This window comes from Habropoda laboriosa, unplaced genomic scaffold (genome assembly GCF_001263275.1).
Source record: "Habropoda laboriosa isolate 0110345459 unplaced genomic scaffold, ASM126327v1 scaffold41, whole genome shotgun sequence".
Classification (NCBI taxonomy): Eukaryota; Metazoa; Arthropoda; class Insecta; order Hymenoptera; family Apidae; genus Habropoda; species Habropoda laboriosa.
The window spans coordinates 1397150-1416883 of record NW_017100164.1 but is presented as its reverse complement, the minus strand read 5'-3'; the positions used below and the strand labels follow the sequence as shown (position 1 = coordinate 1416883).

At 34.2% G+C, this 19734-nt stretch overlaps 1 protein-coding gene across 4 annotated transcripts in view; it reads left to right on the top strand.

Moving 5' to 3' along the window:
* LOC108578558 (dystrobrevin beta) overlaps positions 1-19633 on the top strand; it is a 24842-nt gene extending 5209 nt beyond the window's left edge. Inside the window, exons 2-17 of one of the 4 annotated variants that reach the window (XM_017941918.1) lie at positions 9787-9951; positions 11306-11522; positions 11660-11742; positions 11839-11990; positions 12107-12215; positions 12852-13018; positions 13135-13262; positions 13348-13446; positions 13556-13637; positions 14041-14079; positions 14179-14291; positions 14902-15067; positions 15155-15450; positions 17139-17284; positions 18778-18837; positions 19390-19633. In XM_017941918.1, the coding sequence (XP_017797407.1) occupies positions 9792-9951; positions 11306-11522; positions 11660-11742; positions 11839-11990; positions 12107-12215; positions 12852-13018; positions 13135-13262; positions 13348-13446; positions 13556-13637; positions 14041-14079; positions 14179-14291; positions 14902-15067; positions 15155-15450; positions 17139-17284; positions 18778-18837; positions 19390-19538 (2166 nt within the window). In that variant the 5' untranslated portion in view covers positions 9787-9791 and the 3' untranslated portion in view covers positions 19539-19633. Of the gene's footprint in view, positions 1-9771; positions 9952-11305; positions 11523-11659; positions 11743-11838; positions 11991-12106; positions 12216-12851; positions 13019-13134; positions 13263-13347; positions 13447-13555; positions 13638-14040; positions 14080-14178; positions 14298-14901; positions 15068-15154; positions 15451-17138; positions 17285-18777; positions 18838-19389 lie in introns of those variants that run through there. The other 3 variants (XM_017941917.1, XM_017941921.1, XM_017941920.1) reach the window with 3 other exon arrangements.
* The last annotated feature ends 101 nt before the right edge of the window (positions 19634-19734 follow it).

The window sequence follows — 19734 nt, the reverse complement described above, 5'->3', positions numbered from 1 at the left end:
AATTTATCTTTAAAAAAGTAATTTTATTTTACAATATTACATACAATACAATAATAAATCTCATTTTTACGTGAAGATAATTATAAAAATAACCTAAGTTACATATTCTTCATTTTGAGATCCTTCGACATTTTCATTATCGACAAAATTTTTATTTATCGAATTTCTTTTATACATCCTCCCACAATATTCTCTAAATGCTTCTACTTTACAACCAGCCCTTAGTCACATGACCCTTACAAGGTTAATGAAAACACTGCCTAACCTAACCCACGCTCGATATTCCCTAGATACTACTATTTTCGAGAGAACATTCACTCGTGTGACCCTTGCAGGGTTAATTACAGTCCCACTGCCCCTCATCGGCAAGCCTAACCCGTATGCCCCCAAAAAACCAGCGTCAACAGTAAATAAAACGCGCAACCGTGTCTAACGTATACCCCACAGTGGCGAAAAAATCGATACTCTTTGGTTTTTAGAACCTACGAAGAGGTATTATTATCGCAACGTCAGCCAGTAACCCGATACCATAGTCAATCGAACATAACGTAGAATCGATATACGTACATATACACACACGCGTAAGGGAAACGTTCGAAAGAGAAAAAAAAAAGAAGGAGAAAACAAAAAAAGAAGAAAGTTTCACCAACCTATGTGTATGTACGTGTATGTGTACCGGTTATTAGAGTATACGTGATGGCCGGGGTCCGGAAAGTAGTTACGAAGTTCATTGCGCCGCGTAATTAAAACGCGAAGTGGCGAACAGTGCGAGAACCGTTGATGCCGGTTCGCCCTTCAAACAAAACCTCTTCACCTCGCGCCGTTTGCGTAACAGGCTTTAATGACTGTGAACGAAGCCCGCCGGAGGAGTCGTATCCTCATTCATTTCCAATAATCAGCGAAGAGCCAATGGAGATCGAGTGCCGTTGCCACTTGAGAAACGATACTCTTCTCCCTCTATTCCTCGGAAGAATCGTTGAACGGCTATTTTCGTTGCTCCTCGAGGAACAAACGCTTCACGCTGATCCTTTTCTGATCGTCGTGTGTCTCGAGTGTATGTAATATACAGCGTGGTTCTATCGACTCTGTTCACTTTTAGGTTAGGTCCTGATTTAAAGTGGTAAAAAATTTAATCTTTTTCCTAAATTTTCTTCTTGTACGTTTTGAGTGTATAGAGTATGTTAAAGTTTGAATATTCATTTTCGATAAATAGTGTTGTAGAGATGAGGACTGAATAGCGCTATTTGAAGTGATTCTTCCTGGTTTCGAAAAATCGTTAATGAACCATTGGTAACACAGATACATGATGCGTGATATATTTCTAGAGGAAACGAACCTTTCTTGTATCATGTTTGTAGGTTCATTGGGAATAATGATCGATAAGGAGTTCGTGGTGATAATATGCTGGTTTTGAAGAATTATCAGAAAGTTTTTTCTGTCTTGTCATTAAGATATATGTCGGTGATTAGTATTTAAAAATATAAACAGTTAACACCATTTCCTCCAGCAATGTTACAAGTTGTCTTGCTACATATTTCATTTTCGAATATTTACAAAAGAAATATTTAACATTTCTCTGTGTCAAGATAAATTTGTAAAAATTTTCCCAAGGAACAAATTCAATATTTATATATATGTTTTTAAAATAAATTTACTGTATTTGCTGTGTGTATTTTAGTATTTATGTACTTTTATGCAACTGCAAAAATATAATGCCGAGAAGGCAAAATGCAAAACTTCATCGGAAAACATCAATATGCGCAAATATTTTTTTATCCACTGTATACAGAGTGTCCCACGGGAACTTCGATGAGCTCTCCAGCATAAAAACGGTTTGAGATATGAAGAAAACTTACAGGATAAAATAAAACGGTTTCTCCTAATTTGCATGTTACTATTATACATTTATATGCATGCATGCAGTTGCAGAATACAGTTGCACTTTTTTTTTTAATTTGACCACCCCATTTTTTAATGCATTATTAATTGATGCAATTTTTAATTCTTTTTACAAAAAGGTATTAGTTTCTACGTTAAATTACTATGGCATCTTTGAACAGTCTTATTGCGCTATGCATTTCATTTGACCCCGTAACATTGTTTCATATCTCAAACCGTTTCGACGTAAAAAGCTTATCGGAGTTACGTGGGACACCGTGTATACTGCTACATTTAAATCACTTTTATTACATTTACACTATTTTTCATGATTAACGAATTTCAACAAAGAACATAGGTGTCAATATGATACTTGTACTAAAATTTTCCACATTTAAAACAAATAACGAAACGAAACAAATACAAACTAAACTGATAAAGAGTACAGTCGAACGGTAATTAAAGGGTAATTAAATAATACGATCAATATACTTGAATAAGTGAAACGAATGAAAATAAAGCGTATTCAAGTGCATATTGACGATCCGTAGCGACTTGTTGAAGAAAATACCGAATATCTTCAGCGCATTGTGCTCGCGGCACATTCATTTCAATTATTAACGGGTAAAAAGCCAATAAGATCGAGTGGCTTTCACTCGAGGCGATACTCACGTTTTCGAGGAATCGTTGAAGAGCTATTTTCGTAGCTCATTGTCAGCGTTCGAAACGCCGTTTGTTTTGTTGGTCCTAAAGCACGGCCGTGTATATACTCGAGTGTGTATTCAAGCATGTACACGCGATCCACGACGAATCGTTGGAGAAAACACCGAATACCCGTCTCGCGTTCAAATTTAGAGCGCGATCCGCTTCGATGAGATTTCAGACACTTGTTTAAATTTGCTCTCCTGTGCTTACTAGAGCTTTGAAGTGATACAAATGGTATTCTCGTTAAAATGGAAAAATAGTTTCGATAATTTAGCGGCAAACAGATTTAGCGTGTTTATTTTCAATTTTATACACATACACTGCATACGTATACAGGGTGAGTCACATAATTGAAACGGGTTATATCTCGAGTTTGATTAGAGATAGAAAAAAGTTGAACGTTACAGAAAGGTCTATTTTTATACCGCTTTACTTTTTTCATAAGTGAAACAATGCACCTAAAAAATGCAAATGACCCTTCTTTTAAATGGAAATTTTTTTGCATCGATCGATTTCTTCGGAACATTCTGCATATAAAAGTATTGGGATAAGGTATTCAAAAGGTGTGTATATACATATATATATTTTTTTTTATTACAAGTAGAAATTATTCTCGCTGATATTTATTCACCTAATGACATAAACAAATATTTCTTATAGAATAGTTATACTTTTTGTGGGAAATATTTCTTCCCCTCTGTCACTTAATATCACCTATCATGAAAATACTACTTGGTTACGTAACCTACTTTGAATACTGTTTCAAATTGCAATATTGTACGTTTAATTGAATACTTTTTCATCGAATGTTTGTATGATTAAAAAGTGTTTTTACTCCTGCAACAAGCGATTAACAGTGGCTGCGACGTTTAATGTATTTTTAACTTCGCAAAACAGTCATTACGCATGCAAACACATACCAGACTTAAGAATTTTAACGAGCGAAAGATAACAGTTAAACTGAATACGGTGCTCGTTACACTTGAACAAATGATTTCGATAATACTTCGTGCTCGATATGAAATAATGCAAATGATAGTTTGAAGGATTTTAACGGTAATTGGTCTTAACGAAATAATGCCGGTTCGTTAATTGAAACTTAACAGTGCCGGTATAGTTTTCCTTGCGCGACAATTACGTCACACAATTATACAATTAGCGAGATCTAACTTATGCTTGGTTGCTAGTCTATCATCGTCGAGCATCTTCTATTTTTACATCGAGACACTTAGCATCGTGCAAATTGAAGAGTATCGCAGAATAATAACACATCGTGCTTGATTTAATGAACTGGTTGTAATGAAACGATACTTTAACGAAGAAGTACTTATTCTTGAAATATACATATTCTTTAGTGTGTTAACACTTTGCAATTTGATTTAACGTTCTATATTGAGCGTATATTATTTAGAATGTTGGTAAATATTATACCGTAAACATCATTGTGCAATGTCTCCCTCGACTAACCTCAAAACAGATAATAAAGGTGCATAATGTATACTAAGATGCAATATTTACGTACGTTACAACTGACCTTAACTGTGTTGCAAGCAAAACACGCTGAAAGTTTACTTCGATTCGATCACCGCGGGCTCTGCTATAACAACATAGCAGAAATTTTCATGTGATCGCCACAGTTCGCCAAAGTAACTTGCAGAACGCGCAGTAACTAGACCATGAACGATCTACTATAACTAGGTTAGAACTGCTGCTAACCAAAAACTATGTGTCAATACTCAATAGTGTGTAATACCAAAACCAACTTAACCTTTATTTACTAGTTGTAACAATGGATTACATGTACACAAAAATATAATATACAAAAAAAAAAGTAATATATATAGTAATAATATATAGTAATAAAACAAAACTATAACCTCCGATGAAAACCATTAACCGAACATTTTAGCTAACTTCAGTGATCGTTTTCAACTTACATCACAGTGACTTAGGAACAGATAAAGCAGATGAAAGAAACGACGAACGCGAAATTTCCTCGTAAAAGATTCTTTTGAAAGTGCTAGTTTGTCGTCGGTCGTTACGTAAATAGTGCATGCAACTGCAGGATGTATCGTCTGTCTGGTATACCTTGAATAACTTCTAAATTATGCATTGCTTGAAAAATCGTTATATACGAAAGTTGTAAGATATTTCTTGGCGTATATGTATTTTTCTTTGAAGGTTAACTTCTGTGTTTTATGCCAAAATTCTAAAGAATTTCGAATCAGCCTTTATTAACCTTAAATTTAGTAGTTTATGAGATACTTCGTTTCATTTCTCGAAAACTTTCACCACGTAACATCAAGCTGAAGTTTTTTCGAACAATGCATAAATTGGAAGTTATACAAGATACGCAAGATAGACGGTATGCTTGCAACCGTCACATTCTTTCAGAATTACACTTTTATTGGTCGTTTCGAATAATGTTCGTTTCTTCCCCGGTGGCCCTCATTCCATCGTGGGTTTCCCGAGCGCGTTGTGTTTGCATCAGGCACGAGTGATGAACTTTAGCGGCGATTCGCCTTCGGGCGAATACGAGCACAATGCACAGGAACAGAGTTTCGCAATGACAGAAAACGGGCTATCACGATGGCACGATTTTATTAGTTACGCCGCGCAGGAGACAAACGACGATTGTTAGGATTTATTCCCCCGTCCGTGGGGGCGCGCTGCGTAACAAGATCGCAGATAAACACGTTTTTATCGATCATGCATCGAATGCTCCGTTGCAATTTCCTCGATCGATAATGAAGTCCTTAGGAATAAGAATTATTGGGTCTTTTTCTTTGCGTTTCTTTCCTCTATTGGATATTAAATATGAAAACTTTATTCGGAGTTGTTTGAACCTAACCTAAAACAAATTGAAACTAATAATTGAATTCTTAAGTAGAAAACTTATAAGTCTGTTATATAAAATTATAAGTCAATGGTTTGATTTAAAACAGGATCTCGGAAAACAAATATTGTGAACTTTATTGAACAATGAAAAATTCTATCGTATGTTTTATTTTTATTAATAATTTTTCAAAGTGCATTTTTCACCGTGAATAGTACATACCGAGAGTGAGACGGAATCGACTTAACAGAGGCTCGATTAATTTTCTTCAATGCCACGGATTTCGCAGACGTCGATGCAGGGTATTAAAAATTCCAGGGTGTAGGTATAGTTCAATTCCGTTGGAAATTCTAGAGTGCTGCAAGCAGCCAGTTTAATCGTTTCTGGAACGTGTAATTTTGTAGCAAGTGTAATTTACGAATAGTTCACCACAGGGATCATTGCGAAATAAGTCGGAGAAACAAGCAACTCGTGACTATTCTTTTCTACGGTACATATTACATTCACTTAAACAGCGTAAAACGCTCTGCGAAAACTTTTGACAAAAATTTACTCGTAAAATTTCTTACGACGCTATCGCCACACGTGTCAATAAACGTTTTTTTCTTTCGTTACAAATGTTCCTACATAAGATAAAAAAGAAAAGATATATATATTTTTGAAATACTTGTGCCTAAACCGAACAGATCTGAATGGAAATCACGATTCCAGCGTTTCAGTGAAATGCGGCACGCGAATTCAAAGATGCCTCGGGATCGTATTTCCCCCAGAGTCGCGAATTTACCGAGAGAGTAATCCGCGAAAATACTCGACGGCAGAAGCAAGCAGTCGGGGACATTTAGTCTCTCCCCTTTCCCGCTCACTCTTTCTCGAAGCGCGACAAATGCCCGAACCTTTTCCCTCCTCTTCTCTTTCGCCCGATTTCCCTTTCTCCCGGTACTTTTCATTCTAAATGCACCTGTCTCCGTTCCATTTTGTCGGACAACAGCCGACGAGGGCCGTTCCCCTTATCGATTTCCCGTTCCGTTGCTCTAAGGGACTGTCTTCGGAGGTAATGCGGTGAAAATAGTTGATAATCGCGAAATTCCAGAACAGAGAACCGGAAGTGGAAGAGCAACTCCCTGGAAAGTCGTTCCTGGCCTTACCAACACTTTCGACTCGCGTGATTTCAGATCGAAGCTCCGATCAGCTGGAATACCGAAGGAGTTAGGTTAGGTTACATCTACCTAAGAGACACGAAAAGAAAAACAGGGTACAAATTCAAGAATTTCTTTTTTAGTTATAAGCTAAAATTAAACGAAACTGTTTTTTATTTGTTTGTTTATTTTGTGGTGGTTCCTACGATCCACCACTAGAGGGACGAACTAACTGACGGAACATCAACCTCTCTCACTAGTCCTCGCTATGGCTAATTCCCATATATACAGGTCTTTCATACATAAATTTGCATAATTTTATTTAACGAAATCACTGAAAAAGGTCGAGGACGAAATTAATTTTTCTTTCAGTTTACCTATCCTCGTCCTTAAACCACACTTTCATCGCCATAATCTGAATATTATAAATTAAAACCAATGTACTAACCTCCATGTCACCATGAACTTTTAAGATACCGAATACGAAATTTTCAAAATATATTCTTAAACCTTGATTATTATCGAATACATAAGACTTTTTAAAAAGTCAATATTGCTTTTTTCCGTTTGGATAGCCTCCTCTTACAACATGGAACTAATTCGTATGGCAATCGATGGTTACGGATCTCATCGATGCTCTTCATCTCTTGATACTCTTCAATCAGATCGTTACTTCTCGATTGCGATTCCGCCGGCAAGATATTAATTGCTTCGATTCAACAGCCGCTTCCGGTCGTCCCTGCAGTGCAGCTCGATTTTCCTCAAACGTTCCGTCCTATGAATTATGAAGTAGTTGTTCTGTTCGTCAAGTGGTTTCCACGTTTCATTAAGTTAACGATTGACGAGCTCGCTGTTTCGTTTGTTACACTATATACTTCTGATAAAAGTAATTGTCGTCCTTGCCCGCGAACCTGGATAGGTCGTAGTCGATTGTCGACTAGTTGAACGGACTGTTTGCAGTTTTTAAATCGGAGAAATTGAATCGACGCCAAATATGCGAATAAATCCTATAAAATTTTATTCTACGTGATTCTGTTTCATTTCAACGCTATCTCTTCACCGATATTCGCACAGAATCTTGCAATCGAGGGAAATAGTGGCAATAGTGATGATTATTACATCAAAAAGAAAGAAAAAGGCTATTCTTCTACCAAATTTTAGGAAGATGAATAATACGAGAAATTAATGTTACGAAGTAATATTACGAAAGTAGAATTTTAAGTTAGTATACGACAAACAATATTACAAAACTGGAACTTAAGGAATTAACAAGCAACGAAAAATATAAGAGTGAGCTTTTCACCATTTTACACATTAATTGAAATTTTTTTTATTATAATCCCCGATTATTTATCATCTGCTACAAAATAACAATGAACAAATAATTTAACTATAGCGAATTTTAGACATTTTGCTCGTCGACTGATATCTTCTTTATATTAATTTAAATAGAAGCACATCATTTAACACATAAATTGAATAACTCTATCATTGATAGAAATATATTTCTCAATTCGTGTTACACATTTTTTACTTTATTTACAGTAAAGTGCATTCCCCATTTACACCGATAGTACCAATTACCCAATTAATTTGTAACTCAGCAGTTGGTACACTTTATTCTCACAAGGTGGCTCCTCGAAATGGCGGAAATTATCGCAGTTAGGTCAAAGGTGTTCTCGTCGTGACTCGCTATAGACGCTATAGACGCGTTTCTCAATCTTAATAGCGTCGAATTAATCGCGCAGGATCATCAGAATGGACTGAAACTAATCAACGGGACAATGAAGCGCGCCTGGCAAATAATGGCTGCGCGTTCTGCGGATGCCTCGAATGGTCTCGGAACCCTCGAGAATGCTCACCGTAGGCGCAATAACGAAGCAAGCAAGAAATCTAGCTTTTATTGATTGCTCTGACATTTAGATAACTGACTAAAAGGCCGCCATTGGCTTTCACGTAGGCGGCTAATTGTTCCTGGATAAGTTTCACCGTGTGCATAGCGCCGTTAATTTACCGTTTCTTGCAATGTCTCTAATTAAAAGTCGCGCCATTTTTGTTGAACACACCGGCGCGCTCAAATTGCTGCGTCTGCGACTTCCAAGTTTCTTTTCTTTTAATTCTACATACTTCAACGGTAAATTGTGAAAGTCTCGTGAATAGGTATCTTTAGATTTTTTCTTTTTTTTTTAGTATCTCATTTGGAATATACATTTTGTATACATATGTATATCTTTTTTTTTTTAGGAATTACTTGTTTTTTCTTTTCTTTTTTTGGATAAAGTTCATTTGAAGAAAAAAGTATTTTGTATACAAGTTTTTAAATATGCATGAATACAAATATTAATTAAAACCTGTAATTTAATTGGTATGCAGTGAAGATGATAATACATGTTGGATGAAACGCGAATCTTATGAATAATGATTAATCAACGTTTCGTCATTGGTAAACAGGAATTTGTAAATGGCGAAATATTAGCTGAATAAATTATAGGAAAAATTGTACCGCTGTGATGATAATATTTTAATCATATTTGTTAATTTATGCTGGTTTCTATTTGTTTTATCTCGTTTCTTTACGAAATACTGACGAATTAAATTATCCACGCAATTCTCGCGTAAACTGCGCGGAGAAACTTTTTCTGATTTACATAACGTAAACGAATTCGCTCTGGGAAGATATGGAAATTCATTTCCCCGGGAACATATTTTTAGCTCAACCGCTACTTCATTATTCACCTCTCTCTCACTCTCTCTTCTTTTAACAATCTTTACATTTCTTGTCAATTAATTTCTCTTAATTTTCTTTTTCAAACACTTCCACGTTAAGCGAAAATATTCCGATTTCTATAATTACAATATAGATAAGAAATTAATTCTCAGTTATTTTTATCCGTGGAATTTTTTTTTTTTTTTTAAAGTGGTCAAAAATTCCAGCAATAGGAAGTTCAGGTAACAAGTTTTTATAATTATGAGTCAAGTTAACGAGCGTTGATGACTAATCGACGAACGTCCTTCGTTTCACGTGTAACTCGCTTCTTACATAGGCGAGTATACGCGCATAAGCCAGGCTTGCAGTCATTCTGACGAACGTATAAAATAAGATACTAATGCTAGTTGCGTCTAATTTCGTTAATAGCGAATTATTTTCTTGGAAAATGTATCTATTGAATCGTTTTATAGTTATCGGTGAAAAAATTGTATTAAACATAGTTATCTCGTTGTTTGCTATAGATAAAATGGCGGAGGATGGCGCAGGAGGGTCGGGAAATAGCCGTACCGGGGAGGCAAGTCGGCTGCAGCTGCTGCAAGAAATGCGACAACAAAATTTTGACAGCATACGATTTGCGTCGTACCGTACTGCATGCAAGTTGAGATTCATTCAAAAGAAAGTTCACCGTGAGTACGAAACAGAATACAGTATACTAAAGTAGGTGATATACTTTTCAGAAGAATTAACAGAACTTCTTCTGTGTTTTTTTCTTTTTTAAATGTTCGCTTTAAGAAAAAGGTATTTGTTAAAATCTATAATTATTTCATTCTTAGTACATATGTTAAATTCAAACAGTAAAAATGATAACACAGAATGTGTATGTATAAAGGTTGAAAGGGATTAAGTACATACTTCACATTTAAGATTATTTAAAATCAGAATTCCATGGAAACCACTTGAGCCACTATAATTTGATACAGATCGTATTAACTTTGTAAAATCCGATACAGATCATATCAAGCACCGGAAACTAGATATAGATCATTTCGTACCCGCAAACTTTGATACACGCCACCCCCAATATGCATTACAGACCAGATTACATTCGTAAAATTCGGGACAATTTACAACACATTCAAAGGAATCGATAAGATCTCAAATTCTCACTCTAGTGGTCACCCAGAATCGCAGTGATTCCAGGGATAGAAGGCCCAGGATCGCCGTGGCTCTAGGATCACAGAAGCCTGAAAGACATTGAAGTCCCAAAGTCTGAATACCATGGTCCCAAGAGAACGCGAGGTTTAAAAATGCCCCAAGTGGGCCTTAAACCCTGGGACTTGGGGACTGCTGGGATCCTGTGACTTTGGGAACACTGGAATCCTGGGTCCACTGCGACTCTGGAACTATTAGATACAGAGGTCCCAGAATCGCGGTGATTCTAAGATCACAGAGGCCTGAAAGATGTGAAAGTCCCAATACCATGGTTCCCAGGGACCGTAAGATTTGAAGATGCCCCAAGTGGGCCTTGAACCTTGGGACCTCTGTCACCTTGAGATTACTGAGATTCTGCGACTTTGGGAATACTGGAATTATGGGACCACTGCGACCCTGAAACCATTAGGAACAGAGGTCCCAGAATCGCAGTGGTTCCAAAAACATAGGTCCCAGAATCGCAGTGGTTCCGAAAACATAGGTCCCAGAATCGCGGTGGTTCTAAGATCACAGAGGCCTGAAAGACACAAAAGTCCCAAAGTTTCGTTACTATGGTCCCCAGGGAGTTTTGAAGATGCCCCAAGTGGGCCTTGAACCCTGGGACCTTCGTGACTTTGAGAACGTTAGAATTCTGGGCCTACTATAGCCATTGGAATAGAGATCCTCTGTACTATCATTGCACATACTACAATATTTTACAATATCTCAAACATATGAAAACAAGCTATGTCAATTCTTTTGCTTATAATATTTCCATTTTCTGCTTTTTCCATTTTTATTTATAGCATCACCATTTTCCTTATTTAAGACATTTACTTTTGTACGCAGTACATAATGTCGACATATGGAACGTGATCGAAGCATTTCGGGAAAACGGTTTGAACACACTGGAGCCATCGAGCACGTTGGGAGTATCGAGGCTGGAAACTTTACTGTCTTCCTTATTTCACGCCCTTAATAAACGAGTGCCTGTTTCCCAACAAGCCAAAGTCGATGCTACAACAGCTCTGTTAATGAATTGGTTACTCGCTGCCTATACTACAGGGTATACACAAATATAATAGTCACTTATACTTTAATCATTTCTATATTGACAAATTATTAAAATTCAAAGTTAATCAGGATAAACTTATTAACCGTACTATTGTTAATCCGATAAATAAAAACGAGTGTATTTCGTAGGGAAAACAATAAAATATCCGTGTTCTCCGTGAAAGTAGCATTGGCTACGTTATGCGCTGGAAAGTTGATGGACAAATTTCGATGTAAGTTTTTTTTTATTTTTTATGTAGCAAAGTATATCTATTATCGCAACCGTTACGTTCACAAGTAATTCATTTAAAAACTATTTGATCGAGCAGATATATACTCGCAAATATCGGATAGCAATGGCCACATGATACACTGGAGATTCGCCGAGTATTTGAAGGAAGTTCTAGCGTTAACGGCTGCGGTCTATGAATCGCCATCTTTTGGATACGCGGAAGGTCTCGCCAATTCAATATTTCCCCAAGTAAGTTCGTTCTCGTTAATTTCTGTCGGTATATTCAGATATACCAGCAGATTGCTACTTCCAAACTTGGTTACGATTAAGAAATGAGTATCATTTGATGTTACATCGTGTTTCAGAACTCGAAAGTTACGGTTAACGATTTTTTGGATACGCTTATGTCTGATCCAGGACCGCATTGTTTAATATGGCTTCCACTGTACCACAGAATGGCCGCTGTTGAGACAGGTAATTTTTCGGTCTCCGTATGAAAATATCGCAGCGTATTATTTAAATTGTCAAATTGAAAAATTCAGTATATACACAGAATGTTCCAGGAAGAAATATCATTTTTGCAGATAATTCTGAGCAAACAAGAATCTAATGGTATTAAAAATAAGGTACAACATTTGGAGAAGTGTTCAATATACGTTATAATATGCATTGAAATTAACGTAGAATATAGAACATTTTTAATATATAATACAATTAGAATATTTTTTCAACTACTAAGAGTTTCATCAAGACTCGCAAACGTCGTCGCAGAATCAAGTTTATACATCTCACGATCATGGCTTTTAAGTAATCCTAGAAGAATTATCATGTTTCAACTTCTTCAAGCGAATATTTCAGCAACAGATACGAATTAAACATGTAGCATTTTACGCGTCGGAATTATCTGTACAGTTTAGTGAAACGGTGTTAAAATTTCTTCTTGGGTTATTCTATATACGTATATTTTATTGAATGTTAAATTTATGTAATACAAATAACCGTCGATGTACGTAGTATCGTAATTGAAAATCCAATGCTTCAATTATTTCAAATGTTCCATTACAAAAGATATCTGTAATCGAGTTATTCATTCACGTGTGATCTTGCTAGTGGCCCATCCTGTCATGTGTGACGCGTGTCACAAAGAGAACTTCACCGGCTTCCGATACAGATGTCAGAAGTGTCACTCGTATCAGCTCTGCCAAGACTGTTTTTGGCGTGGTAAAGTTTCCGGGACACACAATAACGACCACGAAACGAGGGAGTATAGTAGCTTTGTATGTGTTAAACATAGAAGTTTCAAACTTTTCCCATAAATAATAATAACAACAACAACAACAATAATATGTATTCTTCTACGTGACATTAATTTCTTTTTGTTTGTACTTTGTAGAAGTCGCCGAGCAAACAAATTGGACATTCCTTGCGGAAAAGCTTCAGATGTGTACCTGAGAAAGGAAAGAACAATTTACCAAGATTCCCGGAACAACCAGAGAAGACGTTAGATTTGTCACACATAGTGTGAGTGCCATGACTATGATACTCGATATGCATAACGGCGACGTGAACGCGATTCTTCAATCGAAATAAATTGCCTGCATTGCAGCCCGCCATCACCTTTACCATCTCACAACGGTTTTCCAGATCCAGGTTTTATGGCGCCCTTCGATTCCGGATCGATGGATAGTCGTTCGACCTTAAGGAGGTGAGCGTCATAATTGAAGTCGAAATTGCACAGCTTTTATTACTAAACGTGCACGTAAACGAGTCACAAATTTTATTTATTTTTTTTTTCTTACTCATACGTTATACAGTATGGATAGTTCAAGACTGGATGATGAACATAAATTAATAGCACGATACGCACAAAGGTTGGCTCAGGAAGCTAGGACTATGGTAAGATATCAGTTTTATTTATTACAAATTACTAACATTAATTACTAACATTAATTCTTTATTCCTCTGTAAAGATATTTCATGTGTATAAATTTGTTTAATTTTTTTTCTTTCTTAATGCTGTAACGATTATATAACTTCATATTACTCGCATAAGTATCTTTTTTAACGTTTCTATTAAAATGAATTTCATTTACACAAAGTTGCTCTAACAAATACCATAAGTTTTATCTAAAATTTGTTAATGTAACGCAAAGCAATGTGGCTTGACGTAGTTTGACAATAAACGCATGGAACTTTGTGAGAAATCCCCAGTTGTCGGTAAATTAGAGCAACAAACTCAATTAAATGTCCCGCTGAATCATGACTTTGTGTGACTAATTTTAATTTCGTAACTATACAGCCTCGTGCCGCGTCCAGAATGTCACAAGCTGACCAAGCAGTAAGTATGCGAAATTTTAAGTTGTATAATTGTATAATTTTAAAATGAAATTTCATTTTCCTTTGTAAGTGATTTTAGAATACGTCCTTTGTGTTACAGGGTAGGGCTCCGTCTGACGCCAATTTGGCGTCGTTAGATGCCTCGAGAGCACAACGCGAACTTATATCGCAGTTGGAGGCAAAGAACAAGGAAATAATGCGCGAGATTGCAAGGTTAAGGTATACCTGTGTCGTTTATTTCCTTTATATCAAGCCTAAACCTCAAGGTCATCCTGTCGAACCATCCTAGGATCATGCATGTTAAAAGGAACATTCTGTTTTGCTTTGTCACCTTGGTTGCATAGAACGCATATATTAAAGCTGAAGACATCACAACAGTATACTAACATAAATACAATTTTCTCTTTCTCTAAGGAATTACATTCGTATTTTGTTCATATAACTCTGTAAATAATTTAGAATTACAGTACTGAGTCCAAAATTATATTATTAACAATATATACTGCTTGTAATCGACATTTTCGTTAGTTAAGAATTTCATATCATTTCAAATATTTCTTTGTTTTATTTCGGTGTATTTTAGTTCTGAATACACATTCCGTTACATGAAGATTTTACAATGAAATTACCATTAAATTGTTTCCATTTAACGTTTGTTTAATTTCTGAAACTAATAGACTCACTAGATTCACATACACACCACATTAATAATATAATCTCGCTTCAGCTTGTAGTCAGTGAAATGGAATATCTTCTACAAAAGATATTCCAGCTCTTATTTTTAGCTTACAATATACCAAGTTAACATTAAATGTAACTACAGGAGACAACAAGAGATAGAGGCAGCTGGCTTGGAAAATCCTGCATTAATGTCAGAACTAAGAGCTTTAAGGCAAAGGAAAGACGAACTAGAAACTCACTTAGCGACATTACAAGATTCTAGAAGACAGTTAATGGTTCAATTAGAAGGTTTAATGAAAATGTTAAAGGTATTGTCTCAAATATAATTTCTTATATTTTTTAAAACATTTTAATTCAATCAATAACAGAGCTTATACTTTTTACGATTTCTATAGAATCACCAAGCATCTCCAAGGTCAACACCGAATAGTTCACCAAGAAGTACAAAATCTCCACCTTTACCACCCGGCGCTGTTCCAAGTAGTAGGTCAGCTCCACCAACTCCAGGTGGACCACTTTCCACAACACCACAACCACAACAGCAACAATCACAAAGTCAACAACAAATGTCTCAAAGCTATCAGAGTTCTGTACCAACGACGTCAGTGGCGAGTGTAACCAATAATACCATGCTGGGAACGATACAAAATCCTATTCCAGATAACTTATCATGCGTTGGAGGCGATGTAAGGTAGGCAGGCATATGAAAAATATATGTTAAAAATCAAGAAAATGATAGTCAAGTGTAACAAGATATAATACAGTAAAAGAAAAACATAAAGTACAATCTTTGTATAAAATATTATTTTATTATGCTATCGAATGAATTATCTCAAGTAATGGGATGTAATTACCGAATTTAGTGGAAAATTACATTTAAAGAAATATCCGAAAATGTGCCGACAAGTTTTGAATACGAACAATATTTTTAAAGATAAAAGGAAATTCGTTCCTTACTTTTATTAATATCTTTTATTACAACTTTTGGTCACTATATTTGTGAATTATCTATGTAAGAATAATTTGTACAAAGATTTGTAATATATTCGGATATGAAAGAAATTACTTTTATATAAAGTAACAAATTTTTATATATTATCAACATTTACTGTGCACTCTACGCCATATTTGAAATATTCATTTTTACGTAATTTTTAATTGATTGAATTGGTGAAAAGTTTAAGTTATAAGAAATTATTGTTTAAGTTATAAGAAGAAATCAAACATTTATATTTTACAGTTATATTTATAAATTACAAGAGATGTCACTATTGACAACGTTTATTGCTATTTGATATACATTTATGCAACAGTTGATTTCTTCTGAATACACAGTGCATAGGTATAATAGAATTGTAGCTGCACTCTGTAAAAAAAGTCAGCACAGTAACTATACCTTTAATTATTGCATGCGAATATTGATGAGGATGTATTTTCGTTCAGCTAGTAACAAGAATAAGTTTGGTACTAGTTCAGTAACGAACGATTTTTACATTTTAAAAACATTCCTACACGATCATATTACGAATTTTTGATTGCAATTTTTTGTTAAAGAAATTATTATATTTAAGTCGTTGCTTTTTGCTACTTTTGTGACGCTTTTAGGCTCTACCGAATTTTTATAGTTTTATGTTAACGATTATATCTTAATTTTTCTTGATTGCATTTAATTTGTGAAATATCGCAGGCATGTGTATTATATAGAACGAAACAATTGATATCAATGTACTTTAAAGAGCATGTTGAGATATTTTATTGTACATTATAAAAACGTTGTTACACTTCCCTTTATATAGAATTGTACAATTATTACGCATATTGTTTTTTTTTTTTAAATAAATTAAAGTAGTTGTATGTATTGATTATATCTTATTTTTAGTTGTATAAACTTGTTTTTCTATATTTCGGAGCATTTCTTATTAAGTTTATAAAATATATGTACTTCAATCGTGCAAGTTATAGCCAACGTACTACACGTACAGCCATTATAACGTGTAAAACTGGAGTAAAGTGTGTAAATGCCTGGAGATTATAAAAATTTGTAAAGCAATTTGAAAAAATTAAAGTATTACAGAGAAGAAAAAATTGCAATGTTTATAATGTAGTGTGAAAAAAAAAATGAATTACTATGTTAAAGAAAAAAATTTATATTGCGGAATTATCACAACTGCTTCTTTTTAATGCTGCATGTTTATGATAGCATATTATTAAAGTTTGCAACTGTTCTTCTATTTAAGAATTTGGTTACAATGTAATATCACACAAAAAATTTTCAAATCACAGATGCTTGCACATTGAACATGGCATGAACACAATCTTGATTTAGTTTTTTATTTGGAAGTCGCTTTATGCAAAGAAAATAGAGATTTTCGATATCAGGTCTGCGTTCAGGACAAACAGCTTGCCAGGGAGTGGTTCCAGCAGTGCGAATAATAGCTTGGGCCGATCCTTACGAAATGACTTGTTGGTAGCTGCTGACAGTGTTACTAATGCCATGTCGACACTCGTGAGGGAATTGAATTCGGGTATGTTATATTACAAATTTTAATCTTCTTTGCATCAGAAATGAATGCAAAATATTTTGGTAGTTCAAAATGGCACAAGAACTTGTATTTAGCTATCGTCTTTAATACAGGCCTTCAATAATTGTACATTTGAATTATTAGAAATTATTAGCCCTTAAAATAAAAAAAAGTTATAGCCAACTTGGAGAGGTAATGGTTAATGTTTCATAAGCCTGAGACTAACATACTATTTCATAAATTCATTAATGGAAAGATATTTGTAAGTAGTTCAAATAAGCAAAATATTAAGAACTTATTACTGATATGTATGTTTTCGTTTCATTCGTAATATTTGGAGTAATTCACTCATTACAGAAATGATTAAGGCAATATAAAGATAACTTATTTCAAATAAACGTTTTTCATATGTACTTTTTCTTATAATGTTGTTCATATTAGTGTAAACAGGCATGTTTTGCAGTACTTTTATCACATCATTAGATTTTATAGCATGTAACAATGCATTCCCCTATTCGTTTTTAGTCGAAAAAATTTTATAAACATACTATGGAACTAGAACATAAATACAAGGTAAATTTTAGCATTCATACATAGTCATATATCTATACATACAAACAGTATACAAGTTAAAGTATGTTTCTTCTTTTATTCTCTCGAAAATATATTTTTTACAAATGTTTTTATGAAAATAAAATAAAATTAAATAATTACATTAAGTATAAACACACAATATTTCACATAATTACTTCATATAAACTGGAAATTCATAAGAAATGTAAAGGGAACTATTTTATTTATACTTATACGTGTTAGTAAGTGTTTTTAAAGTTTACTATAAAAGTTCAAACTCTACAATAAAATAGTTTTACGTATTATATAAGCTTTTGAAATATATTTATACATTATAATAATAACAACATGTTTACAAATGTAAATATTTAGTTTCTGCCTTTTTTTATATATAACTCGCCTGTCGTAATTCTTATTTTCTCTTATTTAGTATAGACTTAGCAAAGTTTAGTCTAGAAATAGCACAAACTACACTACACGCGAAACAGTAAATGCTCTTTTTTCAATAATTTACGATTCAATCGATAATTTAGACATAATCAGAAGATGAATTTACCATTTAAATTACCATAAAATATAAACCCCAAATTTGTATATAAAATAAAAATAATATTTCTTTTCTTTATATTTGGCAGCACAAAAATATTAAAAAAATTCGTTAAAATTTTCCTTAACATTTTCTATTATACTATATATTATATTGTCTTAAAAACTGTAAGCATTACTGTGTAACAAGTGTATTGTGAAAAGTATAATTATTCAAGAATATTTCATTAAAATTCAAAAATGTAAACTCTTGTAAAGTATTTCGTTTATACTTCAATTTCGGGTCAAATAGATATTCCTATATACAAATGACACTTTAGACGTGTTGTGGAATGTGTGTGATGCACCCCCTGTGAATGTATCCTGGTGCCTTGCAGACTCAGACCAGGAGGATCATTCTCACAACTCTGGCCGAATTAACATCAGAAAGCCGTTAGGTAAGAATTTATTAAAATTTCAGACATTTTCGTGTTTCTTTCATCTTTACAAGCATTTGCGAAACATTACATCACTTGCTTCTTTTGCATAAACATAATGACTATATTAAGTAGACATTATCATAAATGCATTGCAAATGTATTTCAGAAAATAAAGCATTAATTATAAATTACAAGCATCAGGTCCACGTTCGTACTAATTAAAATTACATTATTCCATTTTTCTTAGAAATAGTTAATCGACTGTTGTTCCATTTTTACTAGATTATATATTTGTAACATATGTTCGCATTTTCAAATTTGTAGATTAACATTTATTTTGGCTTCTATCACTGTAAATAACAGTATTGATATTACAAATGTAGATAAATTACTTATATATCTTAATTAAGTAGATATAGTATGTGATATTGGTTTTATAAGAATTAGCACTCATTTTTGTACAATAAGATAAGGAACAAAATATTTATATCAATTTGCGAGTAATAAATCCATTTTTGGCTTCTAAATTATTGAATCTATATAACTTGTGGACCATATCCTTATCTTCAGATTTTGTGGCTGGGGAGGATGGCGATGATAGTAGTGGTGGTGGAAACTCATGGCAGGAAAGAGGAGAGAGAGAAGAAGCAGATGGAGAAAAAGAGGATGAGAATGAATCCAACTGGACAGAACCGGCAAAGAAATGGGTCAACCGATAAGTTTGTTACATGACATTCACATGTATTTTAACGGCTTAGAAACTGCTACCAAATGAAACGCAAATAAGTTACTGTAGCTCCACTGGTTACTTATGATGGGCATATATCTGGGTGTTAGTGTGAAATATAATCAGTATGACATTAGATTTTGGACAGTATTTAAAAATCTTACATTTTCGAAGCAGTACTTTTAATC